The sequence below is a fragment of the Gossypium raimondii genome, chromosome 6 (assembly GCF_025698545.1).
Source record: "Gossypium raimondii isolate GPD5lz chromosome 6, ASM2569854v1, whole genome shotgun sequence".
Taxonomy (NCBI): domain Eukaryota; kingdom Viridiplantae; phylum Streptophyta; class Magnoliopsida; order Malvales; family Malvaceae; genus Gossypium; species Gossypium raimondii.
This window is the reverse complement of record NC_068570.1, coordinates 5567672-5585306: the sequence shown is the minus strand read 5'-3', so window position 1 is coordinate 5585306 and position 17635 is coordinate 5567672. Positions and strand designations below refer to the sequence as shown.

At 34.0% G+C, this 17635-nt stretch overlaps 1 protein-coding gene across 1 annotated transcript; it reads right to left on the bottom strand.

Annotated features, from left to right (window-relative positions):
- Positions 1-1720: 1720 nt before the first annotated feature.
- Positions 1721-11433, bottom strand: LOC105773572 (hypothetical protein). Its single transcript, XM_012595574.2, has 16 exons — positions 11022-11433; positions 10806-10931; positions 9753-9920; positions 9322-9615; positions 8933-8985; positions 8383-8473; positions 8061-8276; positions 7516-7575; positions 6227-6306; positions 5778-6100; positions 5588-5679; positions 5374-5503; positions 3252-4411; positions 2857-3164; positions 2335-2502; positions 1721-2221 (listed from the first exon to the last, which is right to left on the bottom strand). The coding sequence occupies exons 1-16, from the start codon at positions 11289-11291 to the stop codon at positions 2110-2112; spliced, it is 3651 nt and encodes a 1216-aa protein (XP_012451028.1). The 5' UTR covers positions 11292-11433; the 3' UTR covers positions 1721-2109.
- Between the last annotated feature and the right edge of the window lie 6202 nt (positions 11434-17635).

The window sequence follows — 17635 nt, the reverse complement described above, 5'->3', positions numbered from 1 at the left end:
CAAAAGTGAAATAAATGAAGAAAAGGAAATGGATTTTCTTTTCCTTCTAATTTTACTATATATATTTTTTAATATGAATCAATGAACATGTTGTTTTTAATTCTATTTCTCCCGATATGCAACAGGGTCATTACTCTTATACTAAATTTATTCTGGGTAAAAGTGTTTTTTTTTGCCGATTGAGTTTTAACTCAATCAACATGAGTGTTGTTGTCAATGTAAAAGGATATGGGTTTGAGTGTGCTAAAGTATACTATTCTCCTGTTTATGGGTTGGGAGGGGCTACGAGTAGTTTTAGATATTGTGTAAAAAAAATATCCAGATATAATCAGAACATATAATGAGATTATTCATGAAAAAAAATGTGTTTTTCTTAGACAAGATGAGTGTCCTTGTTTACCCAAAAATGGTTTCAAAATAAAATAACTGCACCTTCATAGCAGCTATGCTAGAAATTTGAAATTGTTGGTAGAAAGCAATACTATTAATAAGCTTATGAATGGAGAAGCTCACTTTTTAACCACTACAACTATAATTTTAACCTGATCCCACAAGAATTAATCCCAAATTCAACATAGTTCATACCTATATATTATAATTGAGTATTTTATTTTATCGATCTTATTTTATATTTATATATATTATTATGTTAATAATTCATATTATAATAAAATTTTGGTATTGTATCATATTGGTATTATATTATATTTAATTATGTTTTTAATATTATGTTGGTATCTATAATCATGTCGTATTTGATATTGTAACCATATAAATTAGAAAATTAAAAAGGGTATTTGAGTAATCGTAAACACTAAGTTACCATTATATTGATTACGTTGGTAATAAGATTACGGAATGTAACTTAACATATTCTTCAATATGTTACATTGTTTTATTTGGTTCATCTACTTAAAATGTAAGATTTTGTTATTTGATTAATAAAATTTAAGTTACCTAAAATCTCAATTTTACTAAATTATTTTAGTATAAAACTTGTTTTCTTAACGAGTTTAATTCTTCCAACATTAATCTTTCTCGAAAGATATTGATACCAAAGTTCATGAAGCCCTTGCATTGAATTTTCATATTCTCATTTTTGTTATAAAACTTATATAATACATTTATCATAATATTATTATAATTACTATTGTTGTAAATAAATAAAATAAATTATAAATACATAAAATTTGATATAATATAAAAATATTATTTCATATGAAAACTTTATATAATACTTTTTATATCAAAATATAGCATACGAGAATATAAAAAATTCTAAAATGTAATTTTGGAACTTGAATGAAATATTGGGTAATTTAATCATTTAAATATTACCAAAAATATCGTTTAAATAATAGCGTAAATTTGTAAATTTCTAAAATCTAGCAAAGCATACATCAATTTTACTTTGAATCGAAATCCAGTATATCTTGATTAAATTTCTTAGCTAATAATGCATAAATCAAAGTTGTCTTTTAACTATAGCACTTGAATTTATTTAGATATTATTTTTGTAAGTTTTGGTTGGGCAATCCTGGTTGTGGGATTTTTCTAGAAACAAACAGTACATTTTTTTTGGACACCAGACACTCAGAAGTTTGATAACTCTAATTTTCAACAACAATAATTGGCAGAAATTCAAGGAGCAGAAGAGTTGAGCAATGATTTTTAAGCATATATGAAGAACAGGGAATTCTCTTCTAAGATGGCTGACTAATTGAAGGGGAAAAAAAACTGCATTATATATCTTATTTAAATATGACTTGATGTTTATTATTATTATCAGTAATATCACTACAGAACTGTTATTACTATATCTATATGCTTAACAATGAGGAGAACGGATGGAATCGCATTCAAGATTAAAATATATCTACTTTACCTCTAGTACCATGTTGAGCATGTTAGGAATTATGGGCCAAAATGACATCTGTTGCAGACATTCCTTTTCAATACTACCATTCAACACTTAATATCTGCTGAATGGCATTCTGTTTTTCTCGGCAGCTGGGTTTTTGACTCTCCCCCCTCGGGCATTGTGTGGTTTACAAGCTTACTGTGCCTATTTTGTTATTTTTTCTCAATCATGGTTTTCTGAAACTAGCATCAGTTGTTGGATGATAACTTCCCATTGAAGTTATATTGTTCCAACAATGAAATGTCTTCAGGAGATAACATTAGTACACCAGTACTCAAGTAATGCCGAGATCGTCGTGTCCTGTGTGAAAACAAGTTGAAATTAAACAGAAGTACCGCAAGGGATATGTGGTGATGACTAATCAAATACTAACACATTTGCAGGGCAGTAATTTGAAGTAAAAGTTCGTATACCTGCATCTTTTAGTCAAGCTTGTGCCTACTGATAAGCGGGAAGCTTCTGATTTTGATATATACCCCAAGGAAGAAACATATTCATGAAATGCATCACCCTTCAGCGCCAAGCAAAATCTTGATGGCACCATGGAGCTAATGATGTCGAATAAACATGACTTCACATCCCTATATTGCATATTCAAAAACCAATTTAGATAAGTAAAATGGCAGTGCCAATAATGAAGTTCTAAATCGAACAACTTGAGCAGCAAGAAAACATGCTTTTTCTCCCTAGCAAGATGAATGTACCAAAACTTTTTCCAGACACAGCACACTAGATAAATGCCTAAATCATGCATCTATAGAGGTTCTACTTATCCAATGAAATACTTCATTCCATCCAAGCAACCCAAAACAAAAATTGTAAACGATCAATAATAAGCATGAAATTTGACGTGATTTGCCAATGTAAAAATGGTCAACTCATATGCAAGTAATATATATCCCAGGGTGGCATCAAGGAAAATGACAACTCTGGACCTTTTCACTGCCAGCTCATGTTTTGATGGGGTCATGTCCAAACCCTTTCCATCAACTGAAGTCCTGCTTGCACTAGCATCATGTCTAAGCAATCTACCAAGTGCCATTGTGCTAGTTGAGGAAGACAGAATCTCTTGGCTCAAATCCACCCTATGCTCAAAACCCATTTTCAATCTTAAAGTATCAATTTCTTTAGCATACAAGCAAAATCCATGTTGTGAAATTGTGTTTGCCATCTGCAGCTGCTCGTCACGCCAGACAAATGCATCTGAATTCTCGGAAGGGATCATTAACATCTCCAAAGAATCCTGCACAACTGGCTAGTTAGCATCAAAGATAACAGGCAAACTCAATAAGGGTCTCTGAATAAACAACCAATAATATTCCTAACTTACTTGCATCTGGCACTTGGAAAGTAATTGGTCAGCTTGTGAAATTAGGTCACTCATTCTAGAAGTAAGCTTTAAGATATTCAGAGCATCTTTTGGCTCTGAGTCAACATACTGTTTTAGATCAGCATGATTGTTACGAAGTTTTTTCCATGATTCTTGTACTAAATCAGTGGCCACCTGGTTTCTAAATTTCCCCATGGAAAAAGATTTTTTGTTGAAATTCATGCGACTGCATTCATCCATTAGTTCAAGCCCACTTGATACAGCCTCATACTGATTTTGCGAATTCTCCACCACCTCTTCATGAGATGCTTCTGCTATTATATTGCATGTGCCAACTGAAATATCTGAAGTTTTAATCAACATATGCATAAATTTACCGGGGTCATTTGCTTCAGCTGGCAACAGGCCTTCTCCAAACTCGCAACTAACTGAAACTTCTGTTGTTTCAGAAACATTAGCACAAGACAGAGTTCTAGAAGAGAGCTCCATTCCATTAACAATTTCAGTCTCAGGAACATATGATACATCCAAAGATTCACATGTTTCCATTTTTAAATTATTTTCAGTTTCTGAGTATTGGAAACCCCTTCCCTCACATTTATCTACTTCAGAATTAAGTAGCTCATCTGTTAATGGCCTGTTGGGACAATGGGAAAGGTGTACATAATCTTCTTCGATGAATAATTCACGGTTGACATTCGAGTCTGAAACTAAAGAACGGTGTTTATTGAAGTCCTCATCTTCAGAATCAGAAGACAAAACAACATCAAGTTTCCTCCTACTTGTTCTCCGAGAGAAAGAAACCGGGGTGCCTGAGGAATTGTAAAAGTCATGTGAAGTATAAGAAGGGTTTATCGATTCATAGCAATCATGAATAGAGAAATTCCGGTGTGACATTACTTCCTTCTTTGCCTCTATACTGTCTATTTCATTATTATGCATCTCCAACCCATTTGCCATGTTGTTATGTTCAAGTTCTTCCTCCATCACCTCCATTAAAGTTGGATTTTCTCCCATCAGAGACAATTTCTCAGCAATTTCCTTCTCAACTAACTCTGATAACTGAGATGGGAAGCCCCAAGGGATTACAGTTGGTAATACCAAATGACCAGCTTCTATATCAAATAGCAGTAACCCATAAGTCTTCTGCGATTTGCCACCTGGATCATCAATGGGCGTTAAAGCAAAGTGCAAATATATGATACAAAGAATTTTTCTTCATGAGACACTAAAAACTGGCAAGGAGCTCAAAAACAAACATTAAACATAGAAATCACACCCTTGAAAAGACCTCTTGTGATTGTCTCAAGCACAAAACAAGTATTTGAAATTGTACGAGCAAAAAGGCATCCAGTTGGCCCTGACAGCACCATAATAACTTCCAAAAAGCCACTACTAAATGATAACAGAAATCCTTTTAGAAAAAGTATTAAGTATCGAAACCTAGACTGAAACCAGCTCTTTCTTCCATTAGGTTTCTTCCCCAGATACATAGCTCATATAGCTGTAACTACAATGCATACTTATTATTCATAAATTTAATCATCATTAACAAAATGAATCTGCAAATAAAATTCACAGCAAGATGGTAAGGGTCACTAAACCTTAAGTCCATAACTACAAAGGCTGTTATAAGTTTTCTAGTGAATCCATCAATCAAAACTTTTGACATTAACACTTGAATTAAACTACTCTATACATCAGCATACACCAAAAAGAAACTGTTAATATAGTTTCCATCCATTCATGTATCAGGGAACAATTGAGATTACCCAAATCAAACTGAATATGTATTTGTAGATGGTTAATGTTTAATTCAAATGATACTTGGATTTATGCAAAGGCTCAAACATTTCCCGAAATTTTATTTTAAAACCGATTCTTCATGTTTTCTTACATAGCGATTTATTAAGATTTCCAATAATTTGGAAGATTAAACTATCGCCAAAAAAGGTTGATAGAATATTAGAGCTCTTTGATTATCTGACATTTTTCAAGGTCTGTTCTCAAAGCATTGTACCCAGCTGTGATGTCAGGGGAAACCAGTATACTAATCATACCATGTAAATTTCAGAAACAGAATAAATGTACTGCACAAACAAGGCTGTGTCCTGTTATTAACCTTTTTGATATTTTTTGCTCTGGCACCAAAATTGGAGATGCATAATGGTTTTCCGGATATCACCCTGACAACATTTAATTAATTGCTCTAGTAAATACGGTTGAATGATGGCTTTCTCAGCTGCACAGACCTGTCGCATAAAGATAAGATAAACATGAATAGATAAAGAACTTTGCTAGGTGAAAGAGTTCAAAGAAAGCACTGAAGTTTATACCATATTAAGATGGTTAAGCAGCTCTTCTCGTGATGGCATGGTGAAACATAACTCTAGCCTGTCCAAGTTGTCTGGCAGAACAAGATTGTTACCTGAGAATTACCACCAAAACATGGAGTTAAAAGGAAATACATCCAAGTTATAAAGAGTCAAGAAATATCAAATTGTTTCAACCATAAAGCCATCTTACTATTACTAGTCAGTATCACAGGCCCTCTTGCTTTTTCAGCAATTTTTTGTATAGCAGCAAGAAAACCACGATCTTCAGGAAAACTGATATCCACATCCTCAAAGAGAATCAAAGACCCAACTTTATCTTGACCAAATCCGGTTTCACGATCATTACAGACATGTTTTCCAGATGCACCATGAGGCCCTGATGAATCTTCCTCATCTGATATTGGTATAAATTCCACCTCCTTATCAAATTCTTTCACTGCTTCACCTTTAGATAAAGGTCCTGCAGATTTCATCACATGCTTGCTAGGTGAATCTACAAGATTTTCTATTGACCTGCAACAAGTATACAGTTTAGGACAGAATTACATTAGTAAAGCTTTTCTGCTAGATGCTTCAATGGGCAATAGAATCATCATAAGAAGGAAGTGTAAGAGCGATGCTGAAGACAGAGTCACCAACCCTGTAAGGAAATGTGATTCTAAAGCCTCTCCAAATTTTTGCTTCACCACAGCCCCATTTCGACAGTCTGATGCATTGGACTAACAAAACAATAGATCAGAAGCATTCAACTTTTACACAATGAATTGTTATATTATTAAATTACAAACACTAAAGATTGACTGAATTAATATTAATTTGAATGACTGCATTAATGATGCCTTGTAATTACAAAGGAATGTAACTAAACTATACTGGAATGGAAAGGACAGTAATTTTATCATCTTTCTACCTTTTAAGATGAATAATGATACAAAGAAAGAGAAAAACAGAAGAAACTTGCATAGTTCTCCAACTGACAGAAAATTTCAGTATTCAGTCTTATGCAAATTATTCTTTAGAAGTGGCAAATACAAGCCTTAGAATAAAGTCGATATCAAAAGCAACATATATTTACTTGCAGCATGTTTTGAAGGTACTGGACACGTAAACTGGTTTATAATCATGAACCTATATCACTTCTGGTCGAAATCCTCCAAAACACTCAAAGTACAAATATAAGTCCAAAGCAAAAAGCAGGGGCATATAATACAGCTAAGACATGACAAGAGAATTGCTTTAAAAAGTAATACATAAATATGGCATGACAGCAATAAAAAATATTTTTATATCATAATATACAATAAAAATGTAAATTTGATAATTTTCAATAAATATTACATGCAAATACACTTTTATTTCTTTTTTAATTTTTTTTTAATTTAAAAACTTGAACCTTAGGAAACCATTGGAACCAAATCACTCATTCTTGATTCCATATTGGGTAGAAAAATGCAAAAGAAAAAAACCATCACATGTCTGAGTGTCTTTGACTGTTTCCAATTTTATTTTTATTTTTATTTTTATATTTTTGAAGTGACCCGGCATGTATTCACTGTGTCGGAGCATGTCCGGCACTTTGATATTCCCCTGATAGAAGTGTTTGATGGGTTCAAAAGCTCACCTAGATTTCCAATGATTTAGAAATAATGGAGAGATGAATCTTTGCTTTCAGTTGCAAGACACGTCTTAACAACTACTAGCACTTAGACTAGCAAACTTTATGAACTCAACCTAGAACCTTAACTTCATAACAAGCGGAGCTCATTTACTTCAGATATAACTCCTAATACTCTACCAGGAAAACTTAATGCTTATATGCATTTTCATGCCAGGATAAACACCATTGGGATATTGGTTGGCCACAACTAATGCTGGAGGATAAAAAAATGTAAATCTTTCCAACAAGAATCTAAAAGTTCAGTGGCAACCTCCAGAATTTTAAATCCTTGTTCCTCCGCACAAGCATGGATAGCTGCAGACTTCCCACTCTGCAACAAAAGGAAAAAATACCTTTAACTAACAATAGAAACCAAACACATATGTACCTAACATATTTTGAAAAAAGAAAATACAGAACACTCTCCAACAAAGCAACCCTTTTAGAAAAAGAATAAGTATAAGCAAGAGATTTCCCATAAACCTTATACAATCACAAGGCTGAAATCTTTGCAGATCTAACTACAATTACTGTTGTGAGTGAATCAACTTAATGTTAAGTTCCTAGTTCCATTTTCAGGAAAAGAAAAATACCAGTGAACCTTGAAAGCAAGAAACACACAATAAAGGCTAGCAAGAATTCAACTACCAATACGAGGAAAAAAATTATCAACCCAAACATGAAGTGAAACATGATAGAGATAATAATTCATACAAACCCAAGCATGATGGTTCATTATGTGAATTGCAAAAACAGAGACACAAAGGTTAACTTTAAAATAAGAATGTGCTAACTTTAGTCAAAAAAATTATATACCCCAATTGGTCCAGTAACTAAGAGAACATTCTTCAGGCTATCCTCTTCATCCATGTTTTCTGAATCAGAACCACTTGCACAAAAATCATCATCAGAATCTTCTTGAAAGCTTTGTTTATCAATGTTATTAGAGGCTTTGATGGCTCGAAAACTTCTCTTACGCCACAAAAACAACCAGTCACTCATAAACTTCACTGATTCAATATTACCACAAACCTGAAAAGCAGCAATAGCAGAGGAAAAAGAAAAAGAAAATAAGAAGTATGATATTACATCTCCTCCACCTTTTAAGGTCATTGTAGTTCAGAACAAACAATATCACCTCTGTGGCACTTTTTGGCTGGTACTTATCAGTCCATAAGCTATTATCAGATTCAGGCAGGATACTGCAATCATGATAACATGGAACCATTCTGCAACCAGGAACATAATGAAAAGGAACTTGCTTAGCAGAATAACAGACTGACATAAACAGAGGCAGAATCCATTCACTAGCAAGTACCAACTTTTCTGTATACACTAGATTATTTTTAGTAACGATAACCTTTTCAGAAGTTTGCACAACTAAGTTTGACCATAACACCAAGACTTTAACAAGTTTGTGGAACCAACTGCCTGTTTTCATTTGATTAGCAAATACCATCATTGTTAAGATGCAAATCCTATTTCTAAATACCATCTCCATCCTGCATACTTTGAATTCAAGAGTGTCTGAAACTAAAAAAACACACCAGATTCTCATATTGAGCAAAATATTGCGCAAAAACGCAAAATATTCCTAATAACAAACATATTAAGGTAAACACAAGCTAGCATATAACAGATGAAGTTTAAAGAAAGGGCAGAAGAGTTTTAATATGCAAAATTTCAACCTTTCTTGAAGAAGTCTACTTTGTTCAAGCTCTGAATTTTCTACATTATCAACCTGCATAGAAAAAGGACACCAAGTTCATCAACTTGGCCATCCTGGCAATAACAAAATTCTAGTGAAATAAATCAAAGAACATTCAAGTTCCATGAATAACAGATAAGCCTTTGGTTCACTGGCAGGTAGCGCTTCTTTAAAAGCATGGGTAAAGGAAGTACACATTAGATTCCACATTAAGTAATCACTTAAATGGGGTTTAGGAATATGCAGGGTGGAAGCTGATTGTCTAAGACTACTATTGTCTAGGAGAAAAAGCTAATAGAACAAGAAAAGAAAATATTGAAAATAAATTTCAAGAAAAAAAGGCAATGAAAATAAAATTACAACACATACCCATTCTGAGCTCTTCAACAGCTGATAGCTTTCCAATTGCTCATCTACTATTACAGCAGGTATTGCAGGTGGTTTTCCCAGTAAGTCATTATCTTCGATAATGCACTGATCTGACAGCTTGCTTTGAACAAATGATGCATTAGAGAAATGTGAAACATCAGGAAAGTTGTCAATACACAATGCCTCGACATAACTTTCAAAAACTGATTTAAATAGGCCTTCAGGATTGCAAAAAGTGTCAAAGGAGGTTTTCTCAAAAAATGACCAATCTTTCCAATCAAGAACTAGATCATCCTGCATGAAAAAGATTGGGTGTCATCCCAGAAAAAAGATCATTTAAATAAGTTCAATTAAGAAGAAAAAAAACCCAAAAACAACAATACAAAGGAAAAACAGTACATTTAAACATGGTTGAGTCAATAATGCCATACCTGAGTTCTTTCAAATACATGAATAGGACCAATGTTAATGCGTTCGTTACTTAAGTCAAGCAAGGTGCCATCTTTCCCTACTTCAGCAGTCTCCTGGCTTCTCTTTCCTGCTTTCCATGATGTGAAAAATGGATGAATTTGCCTTCCTGCAAACATTTGTGAATTTTCCTGATCAAGCATAAAAAAACCTTTTAGTTACAACTTACATGCCAAATATTGTATTTCATGTTGCTAGTTAAATTAACTTCACCTAAACTAAGGTACCGTTTGCTAGTAGTAAGAACTGATGTACAGACAGCCAAATATGTGAACACCATACCGCAGCACTCATTACAAGGAAAACCAGGGAGAAGGGGGTAGTGAAGGTGAAATGTTGCATAAAAAGAGGAGAAAGACAGAAAATGGAACAAAGAGGTTTCCTGTGTTGCAAGGAAAACCCTAACAGTCTTCAAATTAAACATTATCCAGAAAATTGGGAGGTAGTAAACTCTTCACTATAGCTTTGAAGGTCGATTATCATTCTTCCTATTCTCTTAATTAGACACATTCCTGCCCAATGACATTATGCAGGGCACTACTTAAGCTCCAAAGGCTTCATCATATCAATGGTCTCCAACCAAGCAGCACAAAGCCTACATCACCTATGAATACCTTCAGCATCCTCGTTACAGTAAATTAGAATCAAGTAAATATCAGCTACCAAGTTCAATTATTTTCTCTCTCTAGAACCCTGATTTTTTACCTTCGTCGTCATTCATGTCATCCCTATGTCGCTAAGAAAAGCTAAATTCCACCGCAGACCTATCTTTTTCTACTTGAAACTATTTTTATATTACTGCATTACAGCAAAAATTTTCAGCATTAGAACTTGATATTTGCTCTTCAACATCTAAAACAACATTCTCAATCAACACCAAACCGAGGGGGGGGGGAGAGAATTAGCCAAAAAACTGCTAATGCAAACTATCCATAGTGTAATGGTGAACAAAAAGCGTGTTAAAACTTCCAAAAATTTAAAGGAGAGATCAGAATAATGCTAAGACAGTCACTAACCTCAGCTGTCAATTTTGCCTCCAATCTTAAATTAGGGATTTGTGGCGTTAATATATCTTCGCTCTCCATCAAATTGTTCATCCCATTCTTCTTCGGTGTAGTCTTCACGGGCGATTTGCTCTTTGCCTGCCCATAGAAAACCACGTTAAAATTCTAAAGGAAAACTATCAAACAGCTTCTCCCCTTATTTAATAGGTTAAACTAACTCAACTAAACCTTTTTAGAAGCTCGATTCTGAGGAGTCATTTTCCCTTTCCTTCTTCTTCCCTTCTTTCCCTGACTGCCGCAGAAGTCTTCATCTTCGCCGTCTTTATCATCATCCTCACCTTCCTTAGCCTTCTGATCAACCTTCGGTTCAATTTCTGGTGATTTTTGCGGGAACAATGTTGACTGGACCAATCTCCGGCGGACACTCCTCCCTTCCGGGCGGTCGGTGCCATTGACTATCGCCACCTCCGGCCCTTTCTTCTCATCTGAATCGTCCATAGAATCTCTCAATTTAGGACTTTAGGGTTTTTGAGAGATTCAAAGATTTGGGTTTTTTTCTTTTTGCTTTTGGATTTTCGAACGTGATCCAGCGAGTGTGATAGAAAGAGAAAGTTGGAGGGAACAAGGATTCTCTTCCCGCGCCATGTGGTCAAAGAAAAATAAAATTACCGCCATGTTTACAAGTATAGAGGTGGTAAAAGGTTACTTGATTCTAATTTACTTGCAATCAAATAATATTTTGCCTAATAAAATTAACTAAAATTGATTTAATCTTAAGTTTTAAAATTTTGCGCTCCCGCGTTTCTTCCGATTTTTCCTTCTAGCCGTTAACGTCAATTAATAGTAGACTTGTAATTTGTCATGTTACTTTTAGGGCAAATAACATCCAAGATCATTAAATTATTTGTAAATTTACGTTTTGATCATCTAACTTTAAAAAGTTATAAAATAGTCACTGAATTATTCAAAAGTCTTTATTTAAGTTACTAAACTGTTTTAATATTTTTTTAAGTCACTTGACTATTATTTTTTTTCTTTTTTAAAGTTTAACTAGCAAGCTTTAAGTAAAGATTTGATAATCGGTACAATGGATCACTACCTAACGACAAGTAAAATAACATATCTTATGTCCAAGTTGACCTAATGGTCAATATCGAAGATCAAAGAAGAAAGATGTTTGAATTTTTTAAATGTTTGGGTTTTGATCCAAGTAAAGTTTACTTTTCATTATTGTTTTTCCTTTGTCCACATAGCCAATGCCTCATTTGTCTGGTTCTCACCTTCCAACGGCAAGAATTTTATCTAACTTACCACTGCTAACATTGAATTTCTCAAGCATCAGTTTAGTTGTTGTCAACTCTTTTTGAGTCTTCATTGGATTGTCCAACTTTTTAACAAGTAAGGATTCATTGGCTTCTATCTATTTGACCAACCTCGAGATTTCATCCTTTAGTTGATTATTTTCTTGTAACAATCTGACATTCAAATTACACACTTGTTCTCATTTTTCAATCATGGTCTTGTAGGTATTCAAAAACTCTTCTTCAGATCCCCCATCTGGCTCTCTGTTTGTGTTCACATCTAATCCTTAAACAACACTTGTTGTGAAGGTCACATAATTTTTTTCAATAATCCTCATCAAAATTAAAGCTACTGGAGGAACCTTCATCACTCCAAGCCACGGACAGTGACTTCTTTTTCTTATTCAGAGTGTTAGCACACTCATCTTAGATATGACTATAGCCATGACACTCATGACTTTGAGTTTATTTTTTCACTCATGACTTTAAGTTCATTTTTTATTATCTTTTCCAGTCTCTTATTTGATAACAACTCATTTGTTTTTGGTTTTCGGGTTGTTTTTGGAAGCCTCAATCTTCTTGAATCTTATTGACTACTTCTTAAAAGCTTTTATCAAAGTTCTATGTGAGCAAATCAATTTCTTCTTGAAGTTTTTCAATCGTAATGGTGTTGGAAGTAGGCACTTCATCTACCACTTGTAATGCAATACTTCTTTCACATTGGTCTTACTTCTCTTGGTTTCATCTATGCAAATTCGTCAGTTTGTAATTTTATTTTTTGAGGGTAGGTCTAGATTCCATAATCTATTGTGAAACAACTTGTAATTAGGATGAATATTGGTAGCCATAGGAGTTTGTAAATCTTGTAGAAGTAACTTGTGTCCACTACGAACTGAGTCCTCATCTGTAGCCTCTCCATGCCAAACAATGTGATCTTCATGCGAATTGCACAACATAGGTATACATAGGACTCTATTAGCATCTACTTTATTAAAGGTGTCCTTTATCAACTTTATTTTTCACAATCTAGTACTAGGATAAATAAGTTCTACTACATTGTTCAAATTTGAATTATTGCCAATATTTTAAACTTTGAAATCCCCATTTCCAAGCATCCTCCTAAACTGAGACGTTCATACCATCTTCAATCTGCCGACCGAGCCATTTTTAAAATGACCCTTTACATCCCACAAACTTTTCCAAGTAAAAGAAGGTAGATTACCTAATTTTGAGTTTAAAAAATCCTCCTTCTTAAAATACTTGGCTTTTAACATGCACTCAAGTAAAGAATTTAGATTGCGTATCAAACGCCACCATTGCTTAGCTAACAATGACACATTAAACTTTAATAAACTCCTAAAACCCGTACCCCATCTTATTCGAGAATGCACAACTTCCTCCATTTGCACCAATGAATCCCCCTTTTACCCTGACTTTTTTGCCACTAGAATTTTCCTATGATGTTTTTTGATTCCATACATAAGATTTTGACATTAAGAAACAAAGCATCATATACGTTTGAACTGCTTGTAAAACATACTTGATAAAAACCTCATTTCCTCATTGTTAAAGGTGTCTGCTATTCCAACTACTGATTTTGTTCTTCATCCTATCCTTCAACCCTTGAAACACCAATCTCCTACCTCTACCCACCATATTTGATAAACCCAAATATTTCCCTGGATTTCTAGAGCATCTAACATTAAGAATTTCAGATGCGATCGATGATTTTATTCAATTCTATCATATTAGAGCTAAATAAAACAGTGGACTTCTCAAAATTAACACATTGGCTAAAATAAACTTTATATTCTCGGAGAATAATTTTGATTACATTAACCTATCTCTTTTCGTGGTCTCACAAAAAAGGATGCAATCGTAAACGAATGTAAGGTGTGAAATTGTGGAGCACTCCGACATATTTTTGCACCTTCTAACAGGCACTATTGCCTATCTAATCTCATAAGAGCAGATAAACTTTCTCCGCACAATAAAAATAAATAAGGGCTTAAAGGATCACCTTGTCGAAATCCTCTAGAAGGTTTAAAGTTCATTCCTTATTCACCGTTAATAATAATAGAATACGACACCGAACTAATGCAATGTAGTATAAATTCAACAAAAGAACTTGCAAATCCAATTTTCAACATTATGCCTTTTAAGAAAGGTCATTCTACCCGATCGTAGGCTTTACTCATGTCTAATTTCAAATACAAAAAGCCATTTCTCCCTGTTATTTTGTGTTTGTATGCATTGAGCACCTCATACACAAGCAACACATTATCAATAATAAGCATACCCCGCACAAAAGTGTTTGACGCTTCATCAATGCATAAGTCAAGTACCATTTGGAAACGATTAGCAATAATTTTAACAATTATCTTGTAAATCACCATGAAAAGACTTATAGGACAAAAATTCTTAAGATTGGTAGGATTAGAAATTTTTGGGATTAAAACAATATTAATTTTATTAAGCTCTTCCAAAGAATTACCTCTATTAAGAATGTTGAGGTAGAACAAGCAGGTATTTTTACCAACGATGTGACAAAATTTCTGGTAAAAAAGCATTGGAAAATCATTTGCCTTCGAAGCTTTTGTAGGCTTCATCTCTTTCAATGCCTTCATAATTTCTTCAGTTTTATATTCAGCAGTCAATCCTTGATTCATTCTGTTCGATATGCATCTTATTACCCCCAATAGCATATAATCAAGGTTTTTAGTCCTCATTGTCATGAACAAATCCATGAACACCTTCCATCTCTGCAGTCCCCATGTACAATTCGTGCGTCATCACTGAGACGCATAATGTGGAAAAAGATGTGTTTTTGTCTTCCATCTTCAACCAATTCACTCTAACCCGTTGCTCTCAATATATTTCCTACTTCTCTATCTCCCTATTAAGTTGTAGTTTAATATCTATCGGCTCGGCCAATGTCTCATTCGATCTATCATGACCATCCAACTCCTCAAGTTCCTAGTTAATACCTTTATATTTTTACTCATTTTCATTTTGGTATTTTCAATCCAAACTTGCATGCCAAAGGTAAGTGTCGAAAGTCGATCCATAAAACCTCCTGAACTCTCTTCCCATAATTGGCTTATTTCCCCCCTCACACTAATCCTCTAAAGCCCACCACGCTTCAAAACGAAATCGTCTTTTTTTTCTTTCTAAATCATCATGCACCATTTGAATAAATAAGAGGCAATGATCAGAGAATGAGTATAATAAATGACGCAATGAAAAATCTAGGAAGAGTTGTATCCAGTTTGATGTTGCTATGCCTTTGTCAATTCTTTCTCTGATATTTCTTTCCGTCACATTACTCGTCTCCCACATAAACCAAGGTCCTGAATAACATATATCCTCTAATTGGCAGTCCTCCAATACCCTATGAAACTCTTCCTTATACCTTCATCTCTCGGTAATCCTCCACTAACCAACCATGGTACATCACTACACCTTCCCAGGGTTCGTAATAAATTCCACGTTTCAACTTCGTCCCTTACATTAGGTGCCCCATAAAAACCTGTAAACATCCATAGTGATTTCTTTCACTCATAAATTTTAATATCAATGTGATTCTTAGAAAAGCTTCTAAGCGTGACCAACTACCCGTCATTCCACCCGAGACTCGACCCTCTACGAGTACCATCAGCAGTAACCTCAAAGCTATTATGAAAACCACATCTCCTTTGAACTTTCTCCATACAACCAACATTAAGCTTTGTATCCATAAAGAAGACAAATTGGGGACGATATATTTTCAGCATATGCTAAAGTCTCCATATTGCCCGTAGGCTCCCCAAACCACAAACATTCCAACATAGAATTTTCATTTCATTTGGTTAACATGCCCACTAGCAATAGTCGATATCTATTGAATATGAGTTGTAACACGCTCATTAGTGGCCTCTAATAATCATGAGCATTAGAAATATTGGAAATCGATGTATCAAAACAATTTCTCTTTTTTTCCTTCAACATTCTCAATCGGGTTATCTTCCAATTCAAATTCCATAAACACTCAACCCGACCAATTGGAGGAGCCCACCTCATTAGAAATTTTTTTATTTGAAAAGCCCTCCAAATTAATCCCCAATATAGAATTAATATTTGACAATGATTCTTTCCTTTGATTCATCCTTGAATTTTTCCCAAACATTTGTCTGCCACAATTATTTTAAAAAGAAACCGCATCTCCTTCCTCCCTTAGTTAGATATTGCTCACGGTTGTAGCTTTTCTCAATTGAGCACTTAATGACAAATCTCATCCCAACTCCATCTCATTTATTTCGTGATTTAATCGTATTGGGCAAAAAGTATCACTGTGGCCTAAGCAACCACACAATAAACAAAAAAAGGTTAATCTTTTATATAGGATTTTTGCATGTATAAAATTTGATGAAGAGATCGTTATTTTCTTCCTAAGTTTCAACGGCTTTCAAATATCTAACTGAACTCGAATACGTAGAAAAATTTTAAACCCTCGAGTTATTTGCTTTGTTTCATACTCCAATAACTTTCCAATAAAATTGCCAAAATGGCTTGCCATTGATACTGTGAAAAAACCCGGTAGTAAGTCGTGCACCTGTACCCAAAAATTAGAAAATACCAGCGATATTTGTATTATATCTTCATCTTCCTTTAGTTGATGAATAACCAAGAGATGGTTATTAAAGGTCTAAGGAGCTCCAGTAATCATTCGGCTAATATCTAAATCATTAAAAAAACTTGAAAAAAAATTAGTTTTCCCCTAGATCTAATATCTGGACCCCCTCGAGAGGGTGCCATAAATTAGCCATCGTGTTTCTCATGGTCAGAAAATGAACCACACTTGTCGTAAAAAAAGCATCCTACCAAACAAAAAATATATGTTGATTTCTGAGACTCAACCTCACCAAGTAGAAGCCATGCCTCTTCTTCTCCATCCTTTATACTCATATCCGCTATTCCCCTTTCCATTTCTTACCTATAACATTGAAACAACAACCCACATAAGCCACCATCGTAAGAACGATAGGAAAATCAATGAAGAGAGTGACTTATGACAATCTAGAACAAAAGACAACTGACAAGCCAAACAATATAAGAAAATTCAAAACAAGAAAATCAAGATAAAGATATGCCAAAAGGCAGATAAAACCGTGCTACAGAGAGCAGACACTAATAAATAATTAATATGTAATTTTCTCTTAAACTTGTCTAAAAATATTTAGATGATATTTAAACTTCGTTCTAGTTTAACGTTAGAATTGAATAACATGGTGATTTTCAGTTTTCACTGTTTGGTACCTTTCTTGAAATCAAATCTTATGGGTTTAGTTATAATTTTACATGTTATGTTCAAGTTGTCAAGTTCTTTATATGCAGTTGCTTTCTTATATATTATGTAAATGGTCTTTTACTGTTTGGATAGAGGTTAAACTGAATGATTTTTGCGCTTAAATGGTATGATGTTGTATTGGTGCAATTCATGTACTTTGGTTGCCTTTTTTTATTATGCTATGATGTTGATTTTGAAGATTATCAAAAGATTAA

What these genes read in the sequence shown, in the direction of transcription:
- LOC105773572 (XM_012595574.2), bottom strand. Translation starts at nt 11,291, where the DNA reads ATGGACGATTCAGATGAGAAGAAAGGGCCGGAGGTGGCGATAGTCAAT. An exon ending in GAATCACATTTCCTTACAGG is followed by an intron (nt 6,101 to 6,226) that starts GTTGGTGACTCT and finishes TACTTGTTGCAG; the next exon opens with GTCAATAGAAAATCTTGTAG. An exon ending in CATGAGCTGGCAGTGAAAAG is followed by an intron (nt 2,503 to 2,856) that starts GTCCAGAGTTGT and finishes TATGCAATATAG; the next exon opens with GGATGTGAAGTCATGTTTAT.